This window comes from Heterocephalus glaber, unplaced genomic scaffold (genome assembly GCF_053883595.1).
Source record: "Heterocephalus glaber isolate CG9 unplaced genomic scaffold, H.glaber_assembly_v1.0 deba00001452, whole genome shotgun sequence".
In the NCBI taxonomy this organism is placed as follows: domain Eukaryota; kingdom Metazoa; phylum Chordata; class Mammalia; order Rodentia; family Bathyergidae; genus Heterocephalus; species Heterocephalus glaber.
In genome coordinates, this window is record NW_028258302.1 from 15,217,087 (window position 1) to 15,236,010 (window position 18,924).

Below are 18,924 nucleotides of genomic sequence, written 5' to 3' on the forward strand. Positions count from 1 at the left end.
CCTTGCACTTGCAAGGCAGGCAGAAGCACCACTGAGCTAAATCTCCGGCCCTTTTTTTTTCTTTTTTTAAGATAAGGTCTCAATTGCTAAGTTGCCCAAGCTGGGCTTGAACTTGTGATCCTCCTGCCTCAGCCTCCCAGAGTGCAGAGATTACAGATGTGCACTACCATGCACAGCTGGAAAAGCATTTTTCTGACTTGGAAAACAGAAGAGCCCTAGCATCTGGCCACCCTGAGAAAGAGAATAGAGGAGAAGGTGACCAAAAGACCTCAAGGGTCCCTAGGAGTAGAGACACCTGCCTATAATCCCAGATTTTCAGGAGACTGAAGTAGGAGGATTGCAAGTTTGAGGGTAGACTGGGCAATTTAGTAAGACTGTCTCAAAATAAAATTTAAAAAGACTGGGGATAGTGCCTGCCCAACATGCAGAAGGTCCTAGGTTCAATCTTCTGTACCACATGGTGGTGGGGGGAGGCAAAAAGCTCAGAAAGCTCACCCCCACGCCCTGCAGTGTAGAATCGAGATTAGAATTGAGGTTGAAGTGTAGAATTCAGCTACCACTGCCACTTAATGCTCCCTAAGTCTCAGTTTCCTCAGTATGAAATGGGAAATAAGGGTTAGGGATGTAGCTTGGTGGTAGAATGTTTGCCTAACATGTACAGGGCCCTGGGGTCTATTCCCAGCACTTAAAAAAAGCCAAAACCTAAACAAATACCACCCTTCCCTCAAAAAGGGGCAGGAGTAATATTTATCTGTAGTGCACTGATACAGTGATATAAATGAATACATACAAAGCTGACTTTGTACATACAGGGAGCACTCAGTAAACAGCAGCTACCATATTCTTTTTTTTTTTTTTTTGGTACCAGGGATCGAACTGGGTCCTTACGCTTGCAAGGCAGGCAGTGGAACCACTGAGCTAAATCCCCAGCCCATCATATTCATATTTTTACCAGTTAAGGCAATTAATTGCCTCCCTGCTTCCTACAGTCTTCCTCTAAGGTTAGAAGATCACAGATATCTCAACTCTAGACTGCCATTGGATGCCCTTCCGAAAGGTTTCAGGGTTTGATGTCTGTCCAACTTACTTTATTCTTTCACTTGAGCTGCCTTCCCTTGCTGGTCAAGCTGGTCTTGGAGGAGGGGAGATGGCACCAACTGCCTTGGGGGATATGGCTGGGATGTTGAGACCAAGTTCCCTCTGCACTGTCAGATACCCAAGTGCCTGGGAGTTTATTTTGGGGTCTTGCCTTTTCTCTTGACACCCCAGCGTGGGTAGGAGTTATGTCGGAGCCCTCATTTTGTCAGCAGTGGCAGCTGCCTCCCTTGCAAGTTGCCCCTCCTTGTAAGTATGGAAAGTGCTGTGTGCACATCTTCCTACTCTGATCAGGGAGCACAGCGTCAAGGAGACACTTGCAGAGACTGATGCGGGAGGGGCACAGTTAGAGCTGATGTTCTAGAGTAATAGATGCCTCTAGGTTCTCTTTAAGCTGGGGCCTGGAGTGACATTAGGCATATCATTTCCCCTCTCTGGGCCTTTTTTCTCTCCCTCCAGCCATCAGGGATTTTGTCTTTCCTTGTTAGAGAGGGGCTAGTGGCCTAAAAGGATTTGGACTATTGGGGTAACTATGAGAGTGTACCTGAGCCTTAAGGTAGAGCCATTCCCACTGCCTCTGCACCGCACTGGTTTGGCTTCTGCATAAATTCTGCGTTGTCCCAGTTCATCTGACTCCCAGGGAAGTGCTTGTTCCTGGGAGAACTTCACGGTAACTCAGCTCACTGCTGGCAGCTCCCCTGTGTTGTTTGCCCATATTCCTGACCTGAAACTCCTGGCAGAGTTACCAAGAACCCATAAAGCAGGTATTCATCTTGTGTCCTGACCGGGGACGAAAAAAAGACTTCTTTTGTCCCTTTATATCTTAGAGCTTTCGGGTTTTGGTCTTTGCAAGATATGTCCTGCCATTTCCTCTTTAGAACTAGTCTGTGACTAGGAGAAATAGGGTCATTACTGCCCACTTCACATGCATGGATATTGGAGCCAGCAACTGGTTTCCTATACAAATTAGACTAGAAGGGATAGGGATGTAGCTCAGTGGCACTGCACCTGCCTGGCAAGCACAAGGTCCTGAGTTCAATCCCCAGTACCACAAAACAAACAAACAAAACAAAACAAAAACAATCCAACAAATTAGACTAGAACTCGCTTCTCCTATTTTTTTTTTTTTCAAAAGGAGAGAGGAAGAAACAGCTTAAAGGTCACCTTGAAACAATCTCAAGAAGCCCAGATGGGACTCTCTAAAAAGAAAGAGATGGACTTTTTCTCTTTGGGAAAACAGCTGACTGACTGCAGGACAGTTGTGGGGAGGTCAGCTGGGCCCGAGAGGAAGGCATCAGGTAAGATATACATGCCAGGAGTGTCAGGACACCTGAAGGGCCTAGCTTGGTCATGTGGCCTGGGCTTCATTTAACTGACCACCCATGAGACACCTTTTTTTCTCATTCCCAACCAGCTCAGGTACAAAGGCAAGATGTGGTCATACACCCTGGGGACTGTCCTGACACTACCTCTCAGTACCTGTGTGACTCTGGGTTCATATATCTCCCTTCTCTGAACCCAACTTGCCTTATCAGTGAGGTAAAGATACTGTTGGAGGTAGAGATTGATTTGGGGATACCCAATTCACTGTAGCAGCTTTTAGGCCCTCTCAGATTCCTCCCTATGTTAGTCAGCCTTGGTGTCTATCATGACACCAAAAACTTGAGATAATCAGCTCATTAAAAGAAAAGGTTTGTTTTGGCTCGTGGTTTAGAGGTTCCAGTCCATGGTTGGGTGGCCCCATTGCTTTGGGCCTGGGATGAGGCTGTACATCATGGCAGGGGTGTGGCCGAGCAAGCTACCTACCTTATGGCCAGGAGAGGGCTGAGGTCTCCAAATCCCCTGCACGACACACCCTTGAATGACCTAAAGACCTCCCATTAGAACCCACCTCCTACAGTTTCCACAGCCTCCTACCATAACAGCACCACCCTGGGGACCAAGCCTTTAGCACATGGGCCTTTGGGAGATGTCTAAGATCTAAACTACAGTACTCCCCTTTTAGGAAGTCCTCCTAGCCCACTCCAGCCCTAACAGTTGCTTCCTCTTTTTCCCCAAAACCCTTCTCCCTTATTGTTTATCCACAGCTTTGGCATTAGGCCTGGCCTGCCCTGTGACATCTCCTCTGTCAGAAGGGGGAGGGATATTAATAATTAACATTTATTGGGTATTTACAGAGTAGTGTCAGGTACTTTATAAAAGTAATCTCATTTAATTCCTAGTAAAATCATGTGTTAAAGGCACTCTCTGTTTTGCAGATGAGGAAACAGCTCAAGGGTTATCTTCAGTGATGCTGAATTGCTATGTATTTTCTGTTCACGACTTGGCATAGCCTCCTGTGGGGGTGCAGCTGCATCGCCTGCCTCTGAGTAGATGCACAAAGCCCTTAAGGAGTGGTTCCCAACTCACTGCACCTGCATTTTAGGACAGTAGGACTCTCTCTGGGTGGTGGTGGGGACAGATGTCCACAGCAGGAACCCATTCTTCCTGAGAAAGCTGTAGGTGTTTTGTGCCTGGCTTTGGGTCTGTCCTTTGTCATGGAATCTGCATGGGTGTACACAAATCCTGTGGTCAGGCCGGGCCTGTTCCTCTTCTGAGGTGGTAACCCTGCCTATGATCTCTCTGTTGGTGCCCTCTTAGCTTTCTGACCAGAGCTTGCTTCTTTCCTCCTTGGGCAGGGGAGGGACTGTTAAAAGGGGATTTCCTGTAGCCTGCAGGCTGTGGCTAACCTTGATAGTGTGACCTCCTTGAGTTCTGGGCTGCTTTTAGTTATATTCAGTGCTCAACATGATCTCCTGAGAGACAGCCTTTGTGATGGGAGCAGGTGGCACAACTTTCTTAGCCCTACAAGGCAGGAGATGTTTAGTAGTAATTCTCATTAGTGTTGTGATTTGTTTCCAAGACACTTGCATATGTAGGATTTAGTCTTTTTTTACAATTGCTCTTACCCAAAAGGCCAAGAAGCGATGGAATTTAATCTTTTTTTACATCTAAGGAAAGTCTTGAGCTGTGACCTGTTTAAGGTCATATAATAATTCTTGGACTTCTGATCCAAGGCCCCCTCCTCTTTCCTATCTGGCCAACTTGCTGGGTTACTATAAGGGTCAAGGAGAACCCTCGATCTGAATGGGCTTTGAGGAGAGTAAAAGACCAGATATAACCATGTTGGAGACCTGAATGCTTGTCAGGAGGGACACTAGTTCCTCTGCGAAGGAAGCTCAATTCCAGGGTGTTTTGTTTTGTTTTATTGGTGGTGGCACTGGGCATTGAACCCAGGGATGAGCTATATCTCTAGCCCATTTTTTTTGTTTTTTGGGGGTTTTTTTTGAGGGAATCTTAACTAAATTGCCCAGGTTGGGCTCAAACTTGTATTCCTTCTGCCTCAGCCTCCCAAAGTGCTGCTATTATAGGTATGTGCCACCATGCTTGACTGTTCCCTAATTTGTAATATGTTTTTTAAAAATTTGTAATCAGCCCAGGGATTTAGCTCAGTGGTTCTGCCACCTGCCTCACAAGCGCAAGGTCCCGAGTTCAATTCCCAGTACCCCCCCCCAAAAATTTGTAAATTAATTGCTGCTTATTAAGTTCCTGTTTCAAAGGCTAGAAAATGTTGGCATTTAAGCCAGGATCTATCTGACTTTAGAGCCTGTGTACTTTTCATCATTATGCTGACTTCAAGGACCCTTTTAGTTCAGAAATTTAACTTCTCCCTTATCATTCTGAACTGGGAAGGTTTAAAGGTTTGGCTGTTTTCAGTGGATGACTTTTTGGGTTTGGGGAAAAAGCTATGACCCACTCCAAATCCCACAGTGTTTACCATCTCAGAGGTGGTTGGTGTTGACAAACACAGGAATGACAGGGACCTGAAGCTAAGGGGCCCTGGACTCCCTCTGGGAATGGCAGCCTGCACACAGGAGGCAGGCCTACCTCCTCCTCTCCTCCTCCTGTCAACCTCCCACCTGCCCCCTTTCCTTGTGAGGCAGGCTGAGAAGGCTCACTCAGCAAAGCCAGGACCTGGGTTATTCCTGAGTCATCCATCGCCAGTGTGGGCCTCCTCGCAGCTCTCACTCCCCCTGCAAACGTCTGAGTCAGACGTGTCTCCCCAAGGTTGTCTGCACACACCGCACTGGGCCAAACCATCTCTTTAGATGCCAATAAACATCAACTGATACTTTAAGGCGGCCCGTGATTATATGTGGGTATTTTTAATCTTATGGGCTAATCTAATTTTAACTGAACTAAGTTTTGGGTTGGGCCTGGATCAGTGGGCTGCCCCCCTTCTCTGGGATCATGCTGATTTCATTTTCTTCCCCCTAATGGTCATCCAGTGAGGCCCCAAAGGGCCAGTTTTGGGGTTTATTAGATCGGAACCCTGAGTGCCAGTAGTACTTACTAACATCAGGGAGTTCACTAGATTATCCTAGCAAGCTCTTTCCTGAAAAGATATGTCCTTAAGCAACTGTGACTGAGGTTCAGGGTGAGAAGTTCTGTTTCTATGCCCCCTCCCTAGACCCTTGGGGAACACTTACCTCTGATTCCAGACTGGCCCTTCCACAGTGCTGAGCCATTTTGAGACCAGGCCACCAAAGGCAGAGGAGAGAAATCACAGCTGTGTGTGAGACAGAGGTGAAGCTGTATTTGTGTGCTGGCCAGCCAGGACTGAGAGCAGATAATTCAGAGCTCAAGTGGAAGAGGCACTGTGACTGTGAACAGCCAGCAGGCATTTAACTTGTGGCTGGTAGGGAATGAAGAAGAGTGAAACCCAGGCCCTGCTCAGTAGGTGCTTCCAGTCTGCTCAGGACCTGTCAAGATGAGACAGGATATGGATATGTGCAGAGCAGCAAAGTTCAGAGGAAACAGGCAGTCCCTGAGACCTGCGTGGTTAGAGAAGGCCTCTCTGAGGAGATGGAACCCTGGGCAGAGTCTTAAAGAAAGGAAGGGAATTAGATAGGGTGGCTATACTTAGTACCCAGGTCCCATGATAACATAAGCCTCTTGAAGATAGGACCTTGGTGTGTTCTTTTTCTCCTTTGTGTTTCGCTCAGGGAAAGTTTCCTGCGTATATTTGGGGAACGAATGAATGATGGAGCATATGATGTGACAGACTTCCGTGGGGAGACGAGTCCCTGCCTAGAGCCTGGAGAAGACTGGAAACCAGGTTGCCTTCGAAGAGAGAAGGGAGAAAAAGGTCCAGAGGCTATTTGGCACCTGGCAGAGTTCCAGGCCTGGAGGTTTAACTGAAAGTGATGCTCTCGGGAGTGATGCATCAGTCCTCAGCCAGTGTTTAGGTGGTGCTGTGTGTCCCCCTCCCTCAGCCTGGCTCTAATGATGGTCTGCAGGGGTGTCCTTTCTGGGCTCGGTGGGGTCTCTTTGGGTCTGTTTGCTCTGCCCTCCATCTGAGTAAGTAAAAGTGAGATACCAGAGCTTCCTCAAGGAGTTGCCAAGAGCCCTAATTGAATTAAATTCTTCCATGGAATATTCCTTAAGCCATAAGCTGCACTGTGACTTTGAATTAATGAGACCAGTGGCCATAAACTGTATAAGAAGGCAATCTTGTTAATTCATAGTCATACCTGGACAGGTTTACTTATGGCTTCTCTTTGTTTTTATGTGTGTTGGGGGTGGTCTGGGGCTAGAAACTCCTTTCTGTGGTAGATATATTTTTATATGAATACATAAAACATGTAAACAACATTCATGGTAAAACAAAAACAGCAAAGTAAAACCCAGTAATAGTACAGAAGGGTATTAAGATGAAAAGTAAGTCTCCCTCCTCACCTTCCTGGTCACCATGTCATACCCCACACGTTACTGCTGCAGACTTTTTTGGGTTTTTTTGGGACAGGGTCGCACTCTGTAGTTCAGACTGGCCTTGACCTCACTATGTAGCTATGTAGCCCAGGCTGGCCTGGAACTCATGGCAATCCTCTTGCCTCAGCCTCCCAGGTGCTTGGATTACAGTGCACCACCACGCCCAGCTGCTGTTAACTTTCTTGTGCATCTTTTTGGATACATATATGAGTGTGTGAGCCTGTGTGCACTTGAAGGCAGATTTAGTTTTCATAAAACCACCAACATAAAAAAAAAAAAGAGCTCTATAAGATGTGCTCACAGGGAGAAGGCACAGGTGGGAAATTGTGCGGACCTCAGTCTTCTGCCTCTTTCCTATGGCCAGCTAGGGTCTTAGTTCCCTAGCTGCTGATTTCTCTATGAAAGATCTCTAGGAGCTTTCTGGCAAGAAAGTCAGCCAGTCCAGGGAGCTCTTGCTCTGTAGAGGCCTGGGCAGGATGTGAGGGACTTGGAGGGGGTTCCCACAGCCTTATCCTTGGTCGGTGGGGGTGCAGGGCTGTCATGGAGCCTGACTTAAAGCACAGAATTCTAAAGTATAGGTTGATGCTCATCTCTGACTCCAGTCGATGATTTCAGGATTGAATAAACAGGTCCATAGGGGAAGTATGATAACACCAAAGGGAAAAAAGCACAGGTGGGAAGTTGTGTGGTTCAGATGGGGATGCTGGGAGGTCAGAAAAGGGGGAAGCTTCTAGAAGTAGTATAGGGAGGTGGGCAAGAGGAGGAGAATCATTCAGGAGTGCTTACTAAGGGATTCTAGCCTAGGTGGGAGAGTGGACTAGGGGCTCACTTCTTCTGGTGTGCAGGTTTCTTCTAAGGCTGAGAGTCTGGGGTGGAGTTCATGGTCCCTCCAGAATACTCTGCAGATGGCCAGACGCGGTGGTGCACGTCTCTAATCCCAGCACTCGGGAGGCTGAGGCAAGAGGATAGCTGTGAGTTTAAGGCTAGCCTGAATTACCTAGGGAGACCTTAAATGCTCTGCAGACAGTTGTATAAGTGGGCTTAGGGGGTGGGGGAGGCTCATAGTAGCCACAGATTGTAAAAGTTCAATGCTTCTGCCTATAGACTAGCTGGTCTAGAATTGCTTCTTGGGCAAATTGGTGCTTGTGCCAAGGATGTAGCTCAGCAGCGCCACACCTGCCTGGCAAGCACAAGGTCCTGAGTTTGATTCCTGGTACCAAAAACAAATTGGTGCTTGATCCTGGGATAAGTGGGGTTTAGCTGGGGAACCATGGAACAACTTTGAGGCAAGGGGAATGAGCCCCATTGGTCAAGTGGACTGTGTCTTAAAGGAGGAGAAGGGCACATGACTCCTTAAAGAAGAAAAAAGCATTTCTGGGTTGAGAATCAAAGCAGTCAAGCAAACTCTTTCTGCACTGGAGCAGGGGACAAACTGGTTTCCTACTGCCCCCTGGGTCTGCTGTGTTGCCTTGGTGAGCCTAGCTCACAGCCCAGGTGTGACTCAGATCCCTTCCCCTTTTTCCTAAAGTGGTTGGGTCCCAAACCGCACCTCTGAGGCCCGGGGAAGGGAAGCAGCAACCTTGGAGACAGCTGACCTAAGGGACAGGCTCAGAGGGTGGGTGGGCTTTGAGGGCACCATGCTAGGAAGCTTTGACTGGCCTCTGCTGTGTTTTGGACTAAGGACCCTGTTCTCCGCTCTCACCTTGCTTCTAGGAGTGAAAAGTAGAGGATATTCTAACTCAAGAATGTTAGTGGTAAAAAGAACCCCCTCATGACCTGTGGGCCTAGGCTCAAAGGGAGAATGGAGATGTTTTGAAGAAGGCTTCTCATTTTTTAGTTGAGGCCCAGAACTCATGGCAGAACCGGCTCTTTCCTGCTCTAATTGAGGGGTCTCCAGACAGTAGGGCATAGATAGTAGGTGTTTGGCTAAGTGTTGATATCTAAGCATTGGGAAATCTCAATTTTTCCAGTGGGCCCTTTGAAGAAGGGCAGCATCCTGCTGGGTGGTACCTAACAGGGATCAGGAAAACTCTTGGGCTTTAGCCACACTGGTCCTTACAGTGAAAGCAAGTTCGAGGCTCAGGACCTCTGAACCAGCCAGTCTTGAGGCTGTGCTTGCACCCATTGAATCCCTCGGGGCTTGTAGTCTACAAGCCAGTGTTGAACTTGGGTTCGGTGCTTTTCATAGCATCTTTGCCATCAAACAAGATTCTCTATCCTGGGTCCTGGGCCAGGGCCCACAGGAATCTGGAAGCTATACCCAGTAGGCAGGTCGACAGCATGGGGAGGGGCCAACCCTAGCTAAGCAAAGCCTAAGATGAGGTTATAGATAGGTGGGAGAAGGAGAGCAAGTACTCACTCCACCCACCCTCCCTGACTGAGCCCAGGGCTGGGGATTTAGCCCAGTGGTTCAGCCACCTGCTTTGAAAGCGCAAGGTCCTGAGTTCGATCCCCAGTACCAGAAAAGAAAACAAAACCCAACAAACCCCTGACTGAGCCCACCCTGCCCAGCTTCTCTTATGGTCTGAGGACACAGTAGGGACACAGAACAGACAAGCAGTAGCAAGTAGGTGGGATGTGACATGCAGGTGGAATTGTATGAGAGTTTAAAGCAGGGAGAGAGATCTCCCCACTGGGCAGGTTGATGAGGCTTTGTGATCATTGAGCTAGGCCGTGAAGGGTAGCAGGATGTCCTTGAGGTGCTTGAAGAGATCTAACTGGGCAGGGCCAGAAGCTTCTACCTGGAGCAGAATCTCTGGGTTGCAGAGGAATGTTGCAAAACAGTTCCCTCTGGAACCACGCACACAAGGGTTCTGGTTAGGAACACTGGCTTGCAGCTGGATAGACCTCAGCTCAAATCTTAGTTCCACTTCTCTGTAACACTGTGACCTTGAGCAAGTCACTTACCCTCAGAGTCTTCATTTGATCATCTGTAACATGAGGTAACATTTAGCTGGCAGGGACTGGGGAGGGTGCTGGGAGAGTACCCATGTAAGATGGTAGTACAGATTTTGGCACAGTGGGAACACAATAAATGGTGGCTGTAGGATCAAGAGGAAGAAACTGGCTGTTTTTTGCAGCAGCTGAAAAATCACTCAGCAAAACAATTTGGTGCCTTGTTTTGTGTCCAGTGATGGGTGAGGTGGCTGTGCATTAAATATATTGATCCTTTTAATAAGTAAACCCCTAGGATGGGTACAGAACTTTCCTGCATGTATCCAAAAACTTTTGTTTGTTTGTTTGTTTGTTTGTTTGTTTTGGTACTGGGGATCAAACTGGGACCTTGTGCTTGCTCGGCAGGCCCCTGAACCACTGAGCTAAATCTCTGGCTCCAAAAACTTTTTTTGTGTGTGTGTGGTACTGGAGATGAAACCCATGGGTGTTCTACTGCCAAGCTATATCCCCAGCCGTTTTTGGTTTTTTTTGAGACAGGGTATCATTAACTTGAACTTTTGGTTTTCCTGCCTCAGCCTCCCTGAGTGCTGGGATTACAAGCATGTCTATCAAGAAACTTCCCTTCCCCTCCTCTCCCCTTCCCCTCTTCCCCTCTCCTCCTCTCTTCTCTTTCTGTGGTACTAGGGATTGAAACTAGGGAACCCTGAACTACATTCCTAGTCCTTTTTATTTCTTTGCTTTGAGATAAGGTTTTGCCAAGTTATCCAGTATGGTCTTGAATTTGCCTCAGCTTGCCTGCCTCAGAGAGCCTACCTCAGGGGCCTGGGATGACAGATATGACAGACATATACCATCATGCCTTTTTTTTTTTTTATGCTGGGGATCAAACCTAGGGCCTTATGCATGCTAAGCGTGTGCTGTACAACTGAGTTACACCCACAGCCGCTGCCCCCCCCATCTTTTAAGGGAGATGCTATTTTATATATATATATATATATATATATATATATATATTTTTTTTTTTTTTTTTTTAAACCTATTAGGAAACTGAGGCCTCAGTTTAGGTGACCTGGCTAGGGCCATATGGCCCAACTATAGCATAACTGAAGCCAGACCCAGGGCTTCCTATTCCAATTCCTGCACTATTTCTCCCATGTAACATTTATATTACATTCTACCACCTAATGGAGTATCAAGACTCATCTCCTGAAACATTTAATGAGCAAAGCATGATTTCGTAAGACAACTTGAGGTGTGGCCATAAAAGCACTCAATTTTGCAGAACGGATAATGGTTTTAAAAATAGCCCAGCTATGATAAGTGCCAGGTAGGGTGTGCTGGTGTTGAGTAGCAAATTCTGCCACTTCCTAGCGGCAGCACCCTGTCAGTCTGTTTCCCTAGTCAGATGGGGTAAGGTCTGTAAGGCCCTGAGCATACTGTAAATGTTCAGTAGTGGGAGCTGCTACTGGTCCTGTAGCATTAAAGGAAGGATAAAGCTGGGCATGATGGCCCATGCCTATAATCCTAGCCCTCTGGGATGTTGAGACAAAAGGATCAAAATTCAAATCCCACATGGGGAATTTAGCAAGACTCTGTCTCAAAATAAAAAGGGCTGGGGATGTACCTTAGTACCAAAGCCTGGATTCACTTTGTTTTGTTTATTGAGACAGGGTCTCACTATGCAGTTCAGACTGGCCTTGAACTCACTACGTACCCCAGGCTGACCTGCTCCGACAGCCTCCTAATGCTGGCATTACAGACATCTGCCACCATGCCTGGTAATTCCCAGCTTTTTTAAAAAAAGGGAAGAGATGAGATGAGGATGAGGGTCAGCCAGAGGTCATTAGCGTGGGACTGAAAGTTACCAGTACTGGGGCAGGGTATAAATGAGACTGTGAGTGGAACTGTCTGATTTTGGTCGTTTAGTTGGGAGAGAGATTTATACTGATCATACATTGAGTTACACTGATAAATAATGCTGTGCTTAAGATAGAAAGTCGAATACATATACAGTACTGTAATCCTGACCTCAAGGGAGAGGCCAACATGTAAATAGGCATTCGAAGTGTACTGTGAAGTGCCTCAGCAGGGCGTGTAGGTGGTGGATCAGGGAAGGCTTCCCAGCTCTTTTAGCTGGGTTCTGAAGATTAAACGGGAGTTTGCTTGCTCATATGGAGGGGAGGGCTAGAGAAAGCCACAGAGATTTGAATATGCCAAGCCAGAAGTAACCCAGAATCATTGCCCTTTGCTTTTGAAACCCGCTGGGACTTTTCCGACCCTCGAAGAGACTATACGTCACCCACCTGCTTGAGTGGGCAGAGAAAGCAGAGGTGCGCAGCCACACTTGTGTCCGCCTATAAGGCAATAAGAGGGGAGCTAGTGTTTGTTGAGCTCCTGCTAGTGCCTGGCCTTGCCCTTAGGGTTCCACATAGTACATTATTGTCTCATTTTCACAACAACCCTAAAGGGTGCAAGTCATGGTATCTGCCTTTATCCAGCTCACAGCTACCTCAGGAAAGTAAATCAGGATAATTAAGCACTTGGTGATTGCTATGCTACTGATGAAAGCACAGGAGGCCTCCGGGGAGGGGAGGAACACAGCTGGGATGAGCTGGGAGCAGAGGCTAGGTGCAGGCACCTTCACCAGACCCCATAAAAGGAAAGGAGGTGGCAGGGCAGGAGAGGGCTGTGAAACCTGCCAAGGCTCTGAGCAGCTGCTGTGGGCGGCCACCAAGGAGGACCCTCAGCCAACTATGTGTGAGACATAAGATTGGGTAGGTGGGCTGCTGGATTGCTGATCATCTGGAATTCCAGCCAGAGGGGTGTAGTCTGGGCCAGGGCTCCTCAGGCTGCCAGGAAGCATGGCTATGTGAAGCAGAGGCTTGCCCTTCACTGCATCTCTACACCTGCTCTCCTGTCCCCGCCATGAGCATCTCAGGGTGACTCCCATGGCCTCCTGGAAGGTCTTCAGCTCCACTCCTGTCTGCCTGTAATCAGTTCTCCACAGTGCAGCCAGAGGGACCTGGTGGAAATGCAAACCAGAACATGGTGTTCCCAGCTGAAAACCATTCTGATGGGTCTCATAAAGTCTGGATAAAATTGAAAAGAGATGTATGTGGTCTGCACCTTTCTCAACATCACACCCTGCACCTCTGTCCTGTGTTCCAACCTCATGGGCCTTCCTGTGTTCCGCCAACATGTGCTTTGCCAGGCTTTTTCCTCCATGTGGCAGTGGCACTTGCCTGTCCTCTGCCTGGAACACTGTCCATAGACGGCCTCAGGCTGGTACTCTGACGCAGTCCTCAGGTCACATAGCCTCTCTTCAGAGCGGCCTCCCTGACCACCCAGGCTGATGTGCTTAAGCATACACCCCACCCCAGCTCTCTCTTCCCCCGGTGCCAGACTCTATTTTAGATGCTGAAGACACAGCCAGGATCAAGGCAGAAGAGGCTCCTGATGTCAGGGAGCTGTTATGTCAGCGGAGAGCTTTGGTCAGTGGACCTGACAGTGTCAGGCAGCAATGAAGAAAACAAACATGAAAGAGACACAGAGGCTATATCAGATGGTCAGCAAAGGCTCTCTAAGGAGATGGCCAAATGACAGGAAGGAGCCCACCTTTCAATGACCGGGGCCTTGAGGAGCTCATGTTTGAAGAAGGGGGAGTGGGGTAAAAGGGAAAGGTTGGTGTGAGAACAAAGAGGAAGGTGAGGTGAGACTCTGTGTGGGGTCTGTGGACTTTGGGTTGGGTTTTCGAGGTGATGGTAGGTGCTGTGTAGACCATTGAAGGTTTTGAGCAGGGTGGCATGATCTGACTTGGGGAGGGATGTGCAGACAGCCTGGGAGTCGGAGGTGGGGAAATGGCCCGGGCTGTGGCTGGCCACAAGGAGCTGAGCAAAGGAAGTCCCTACCCACCAGGACCTCAGCCTGGGCCTGTGAGGCAGCAGAGCAAAGCTCCTCTACAGGTCCTTCTAGCCAGGGTAGCCACGGGCAGTAGTGCCAGCCTAGGAGAGTGGTTACCAGGGAGGCGAGCAAGGGGCCACAAGGGCATATGGGAGGAGGAGGGGTTGAGTGGGGTGCTGGCCCTGTGGGACTTCTGCTGACTACCCCTTCCCTGCCCAGTCTCAGAGCTAGTCAGCAGGCAGATAGTCACCAGATCTGTCATGTGGAAGGTGTGGCACCGCAGAGCTCTGGGACCTGGATATGCCTCTTCCCAGATGAACCCTGGCTCATGCCTGAGGCTGTTGTCAGGACAGGAGAAGGCAGACCTAGAATGAGACTTTAGAGCTGAGTAGGATCCTAGAGACAAAGCATTGAGTCTAGGGAACTTAACGGAAAAGATAAGCGTTTAGGAGCCAAAAATTCTGGCTCTTCTTCTTGCAGCTGTGAGGACCCCACACACAGAGCTGAGGAAGTTAAATGAGCATGCTGAGGAGAGAGCATAGCAGTGAGTTTGGCAATGCTTGGTAAATGATGAGGGAGCCTGGCCTACCCTGTCATCTTACAAAGGAGGAAGCAGAAGGCCAGAGTGGAAGTGACTTGGCCAAGGGCTGCAGTGGATGGTGGCAAGGGTTAAACACAGCTCTCCTGACCCCCAGCCCAGGCCCTTCTGTGGTGATGTTAAGTAGCTCTCCTTTCCCATACTGTTCCCTGTTCCTTCTGCAGAGGGAGGTGGCCTCCCTGTCAACTTGCCCCTGAACACCTACTATGTGTTGGGCATAGCTGTGTAGGAGGTGGTTCCCACCCTTGAAATGCTCACACTTTGTGGGAGACAGACGTGTAAACAGCTAAAATACAAAGCAGTTGCGGTGACAGAGGGACTCGGCACAATGCAGCATGGGCCTTGGTAGCAGATGGGTTTTGGCAATGTTGTCACTTAAAATGTGTTGGCAACGAGGCCTGACCCTGAGGTAGAGCCAATCAGGGAGGCCTCAGATTCAGTACAGAGAAAAAGAGTGGACTCTGTATTGCAGATCATGGAAACTGCAGATGTTTTAGGAGGAAGATGACCACGACCAGCCTGTATTTAGGACACAGGCTATCCTGGCAGGTGGAGAATGGACTAGATAAAGTTTTCTCTCAGTGTTCTTGGCTCTTAAGAGTTTTCCGCCTCCTTCCTCCGTGGATAATTATCCTTCCTAAGAAACTGATCAGATGGAAAACTGCAGGAAGCGGTTTGGGACAGGGATTGTGTAGGAGTTGGGGGAAGAGTGGGAAGGATGTAGCAAGAGAGGGGGATCTGTGCCAAGCAGCAGGGGTGGCTCCCTTGGAGAAGAGGAGAGGGAGGACTGAGGAGCCTGGGCAGCCTGGGCAGGGCTGGGAGTGTGAAGCAGTGTGCAGGTGGTTCTGAAGAGCTGAGTTCTTAGATATGTATCTTTTTTTTTTTTTTGTACCAGGGACCGAACTCAGGACCTTGCACTTACAAAGCAGCCGCTGGAACCACTGAGCTCAATCCCCGGCCCTAGAAGAGCTGAGTTCTTTACAGCTCCTCTAGGCCTTGTCTCTGGTTGGGGAGAGGGGTGAGGTGACTGGCAAGATCTGGCTTTTTCTGGGTCAACAGGAGCTAGGGTCCTAATGGGAAAGCGTGAGGCAGTGTGACCCAGAGGCTAGACCACTGGGCCAGGTGTTGGAACCAAGCCCAGGCCAGCTGTGCTGTGTAGCTTTTACATAGCCCTGAAGGCCTGATCCTTCACATCTGAAATCCCACTTTGTGGGCCAGGGCCTGGTAGGAGTGGTAGATGTGCACTAGAGATACCCTCTTCTGGCACAGAGCAAGCCTCCCTCTGCCTCAGCTCCCAGTAGACTTTGAAGTTTTAGTTGGGCCGGGCATGGTGGTGCACACCTGTAACCCCTGCACTCAGGAGGCTGAGACAGGAGTGTTGCTGCAGACCCTGTCTCAAAAAAAAAGTTTTAGTTGGCCTGACTTCTGCCCCCATTTGGCCTCGTTGGCTAAAGAGCAGCTCTCAGTATTCTGAGGGTTTTTGTGAGCCTCATTCCATTTAGGGTCTGAACCACTGTGGCCTGTGGCAGTGGCTCCCTACATCTGAAGCAGGAGCAAGGCTGCCTCTAGAGGGGTCTGGATGGCTCCACATGTGGAGATACAAGGCATTGTTCTGGCCAGTCAGGGGGTCAATGTAGCCTGATAGCCTACGGTCATCAGAGTCCAGAGACCTGGTTTGAGTCCCAGCTCTACTCCCTGCCAGCTCTGTGACTAGGCTGATGACCTGATCTGTGAGTGTCATTTTTCTGCAGATAATTCTTACCCCCATGTCCTCCCGCATTTATTTGAGGAATTACATGCATTCATATCATGACATGCACTCATCTTAAAGCGAGCAGCTCTGAGTATTACAATATCTGCATGCATATTAGCCATCCAGACCAAGGTAAAGGACATCTGTATACTCCCTGGGTCCCCATGTGGCCTTCCTAGTCTGAGCCTCCATATTCCCCTGGGGTAACTGCTATTCTGATGGCCATAATCATCCATGGTTTTACCTGTTCCTGAACTTCTATAAATGGAATCACACAATAGGTACCCTTTGTGTCTGGCTTCTTTTGCTCAAGGTATTTGTGAGGTTCCTCTTTGTTGTCTCTTATACCAGTGGTTTGTTCTTTCTATTGCTGTTCTGTATGGCCTCATGTGAATGCACCACAGTTGGCTCGTTCTCCTGTTGATAGGCATTTGAGTTGGTTCCCTTTTTTGACTGTAATGAAGAAAACTACTTTGAGCATTCTTATACTCTGTAGAGTTTTTGTGAGAATTAAATGAGATAGTCTATTACAGTAAAGTGTTTAATACTGAATTATGACTCAGAGCAGGTGCTCAGAAAATTTCCCTTCCGTTTTTTTGTTTTTTTTTTTCAGAAAAGGGAAGAAAGAAAAAAATTGTAACAAAAAAAACGTGGAAGAGGGCCGGAGGTTTAGCTCAGTGGCACCAGAACCTGTCTGGCAAGTGCAAGGTCCTGATTTCGATCCCTGGTTCCGCAAAAAAAAAGTGGAGCCAAGCATGGTAGTGCACACCTATAGTTCCAGAAGCAAGTCATATCCCTTCCATTCTGCCCCTTAAGCTGAGTGCTCTTAGTGGTTTGATGTTTCCAACTGAGTTTTTCTCTATGATAGTGTGAACTTCTTTTTAATAAAATTAACATAAAAAGAAGCATGCAGTCTATTCTGCTTTTGTAAAAAATATTTTTATTTTTCAATACATACATACATACAGTTTGTCCTGGTCAGATCAGGGTAATTGGCATATCCATCCCCTGAGATAGTTATTATTTCTTTGAGTTAGAAAGATTCAAAATGCTTTCTACTAACTCTTTTGAAATACTCGATTGTTGGCAGCCACAGTTAGCTTGCTGTGTTATAGAACAAGGACTATTACTCTGCTTACCCAGCTGTGCACCCGGACCCAATAACCATCCTGTCTGCACCTCTGCTTCCCTGCTAATCACTGTTCTACTCTCCACTTCTATAAAACCAACTTTTTAGCTTTCATGGTCATTTTGTTTTGCAACTTACTTTTAAAATTAAATCTGATCTTTTGAAAAAGGTTCCTTTATTGGAGAGGGAGTGTCTGGGATGATCCCCGAACCAGTAGCTCAGCCTTGCACCCTGACCTGGCAGGGCTGCTCTCCCGGCTTCACTCTACGTGCAGCCCAGGGCTTGGTTTCCAGAGATCAGGAGCAAGTCCTGGCTCTGTCACTCCCTGTGTGTTCTTGGCCTAAATGCCCTGTGCTTTGCTTTGCTCAATGTTAGCATAATAGAATCTGTATTCACCTCCTAGAGAAGCCATGAGGTTTAAATGAGATAATATACATGGAAGTACAGAGCAAAATGGAAAGTGGTGTGTGTGCACATGTGTGTGTGTGTGTGTGTGTGTGTGCGCGCGCGCGCTCTAGTTATTATGTGAGATCATAGGCTGTCAGAGCTGGAGGAGACCCCTGAAAAGTTTACCAGCCCTGTCATCTTACACAGGAGCAAACTGTGGCCCAGGAGAGGTCCAGAGCCAGAATGTAATGGAGTCAGAATTGAACCAGGGGTTTCCACCTCCTAGGAGTCTGTACAGCCACTTCCTAGGCAGTGGGATCTCCCCTAGTAGGCTTCCACTCTTTCTGGGCCCAAGCTTAGCTCAGACCCTCTCATTCCTTATCTGTAGGGCTTCCTCCTAGGAGGAAGAGCACTTTACAAAATGTCCAAGCCTCCAGTTTTCCCCTTCTCCCTGGCCAAAGCCACTCAGGTCACGAGAACATCCAGGCAGTGAGGTGTGCCCAGCGTCCTCTGGTCTGAGAAGCAGGAAGGCAACCCAGTAGGTCACAGCATCCTCCCTGTCCTAACTGTGACCCCAACCCTGGGCTTCAGTATGCTCCCCCGCCCCACACACCTAAGAAGTCAAGCCAGGAGCCCTGCTCCCTGTCCACTCATGCGGTACCACAGGCCTGGCCAAGGTCAAGAATCCGGAAACAAACCTGACTGGCATGGATTGAGGCCTTTACCTCTCTCACCCTGCCCCCTCCCAGGAAACATTTGGTGAGATAAGACTGTTAAGATTTAGAACTATGGCCCAGGTAGGCTCTACTCTCCCAGGTGTTAAGCCGTCTCACTCAGTACCAGGTACACAGCAGCGGAAATGGCTCCTGGTGCCCCAGCTCCATCACCTCTTGGAGCCACAGCTCATTATGAAAGCACCAAGGCAGTGATAATCAGGCAGGGCCCACCTGGGAGTGCCCTGTTTGCCAAGGGTGGGGTGTGGGGAGAGCCCTGGTATCTGCTTTCAGGGTGAGGTCTTGGAATGACATATTCTAGTGGCAATGAATGGTGATGAGAAAAAGTCCTGTACTAGGTATAGGAGGCACCGCCACCATGAGCTCTAGCCAGCCCTGCCTTATCTGGCCCCCTCTGGGCTCTGCCCTCCTTATCTGGGGGTGGTCCTCATCTGGCCCTGTTGACTTGGGTAGAGATAGCCCCATTTTATAAACGAGGACCTTGAGGTTCACATGGTGAGCTGACTTACCGAGGGAAGTGGTGAAACTGGATAACCTCGAATCCTGGGAAGTCAGGGTGAAAGAAACCTTTGAGGTTATCCAGTCCCCTCCCTTCCATGGCCAAGGAGGCCCGAGGCCAGCG

The 18,924-nt window shown here is 48.6% G+C and overlaps 1 protein-coding gene across 2 annotated transcripts in view; it reads left to right on the plus strand.

Moving 5' to 3' along the window:
- Positions 1 to 18,924, plus strand: part of Slc9a1 (solute carrier family 9 member A1) — a 54,646-nt gene that overhangs the window by 3,511 nt on the left and 32,211 nt on the right. Inside the window, exon 2 of one of the 2 annotated variants that reach the window (XM_004850693.4) lies at positions 2,231 to 2,393. The exons of the other annotated variant lie outside the window; for it this stretch is intronic. Within the exon in view, the coding sequence (XP_004850750.1) occupies positions 2,285 to 2,393 (109 nt within the window). The 5' untranslated portion in view covers positions 2,231 to 2,284. The remainder of the gene's footprint in view (positions 1 to 2,230; positions 2,394 to 18,924) is intronic. 2 annotated transcript variants of the gene reach the window in all.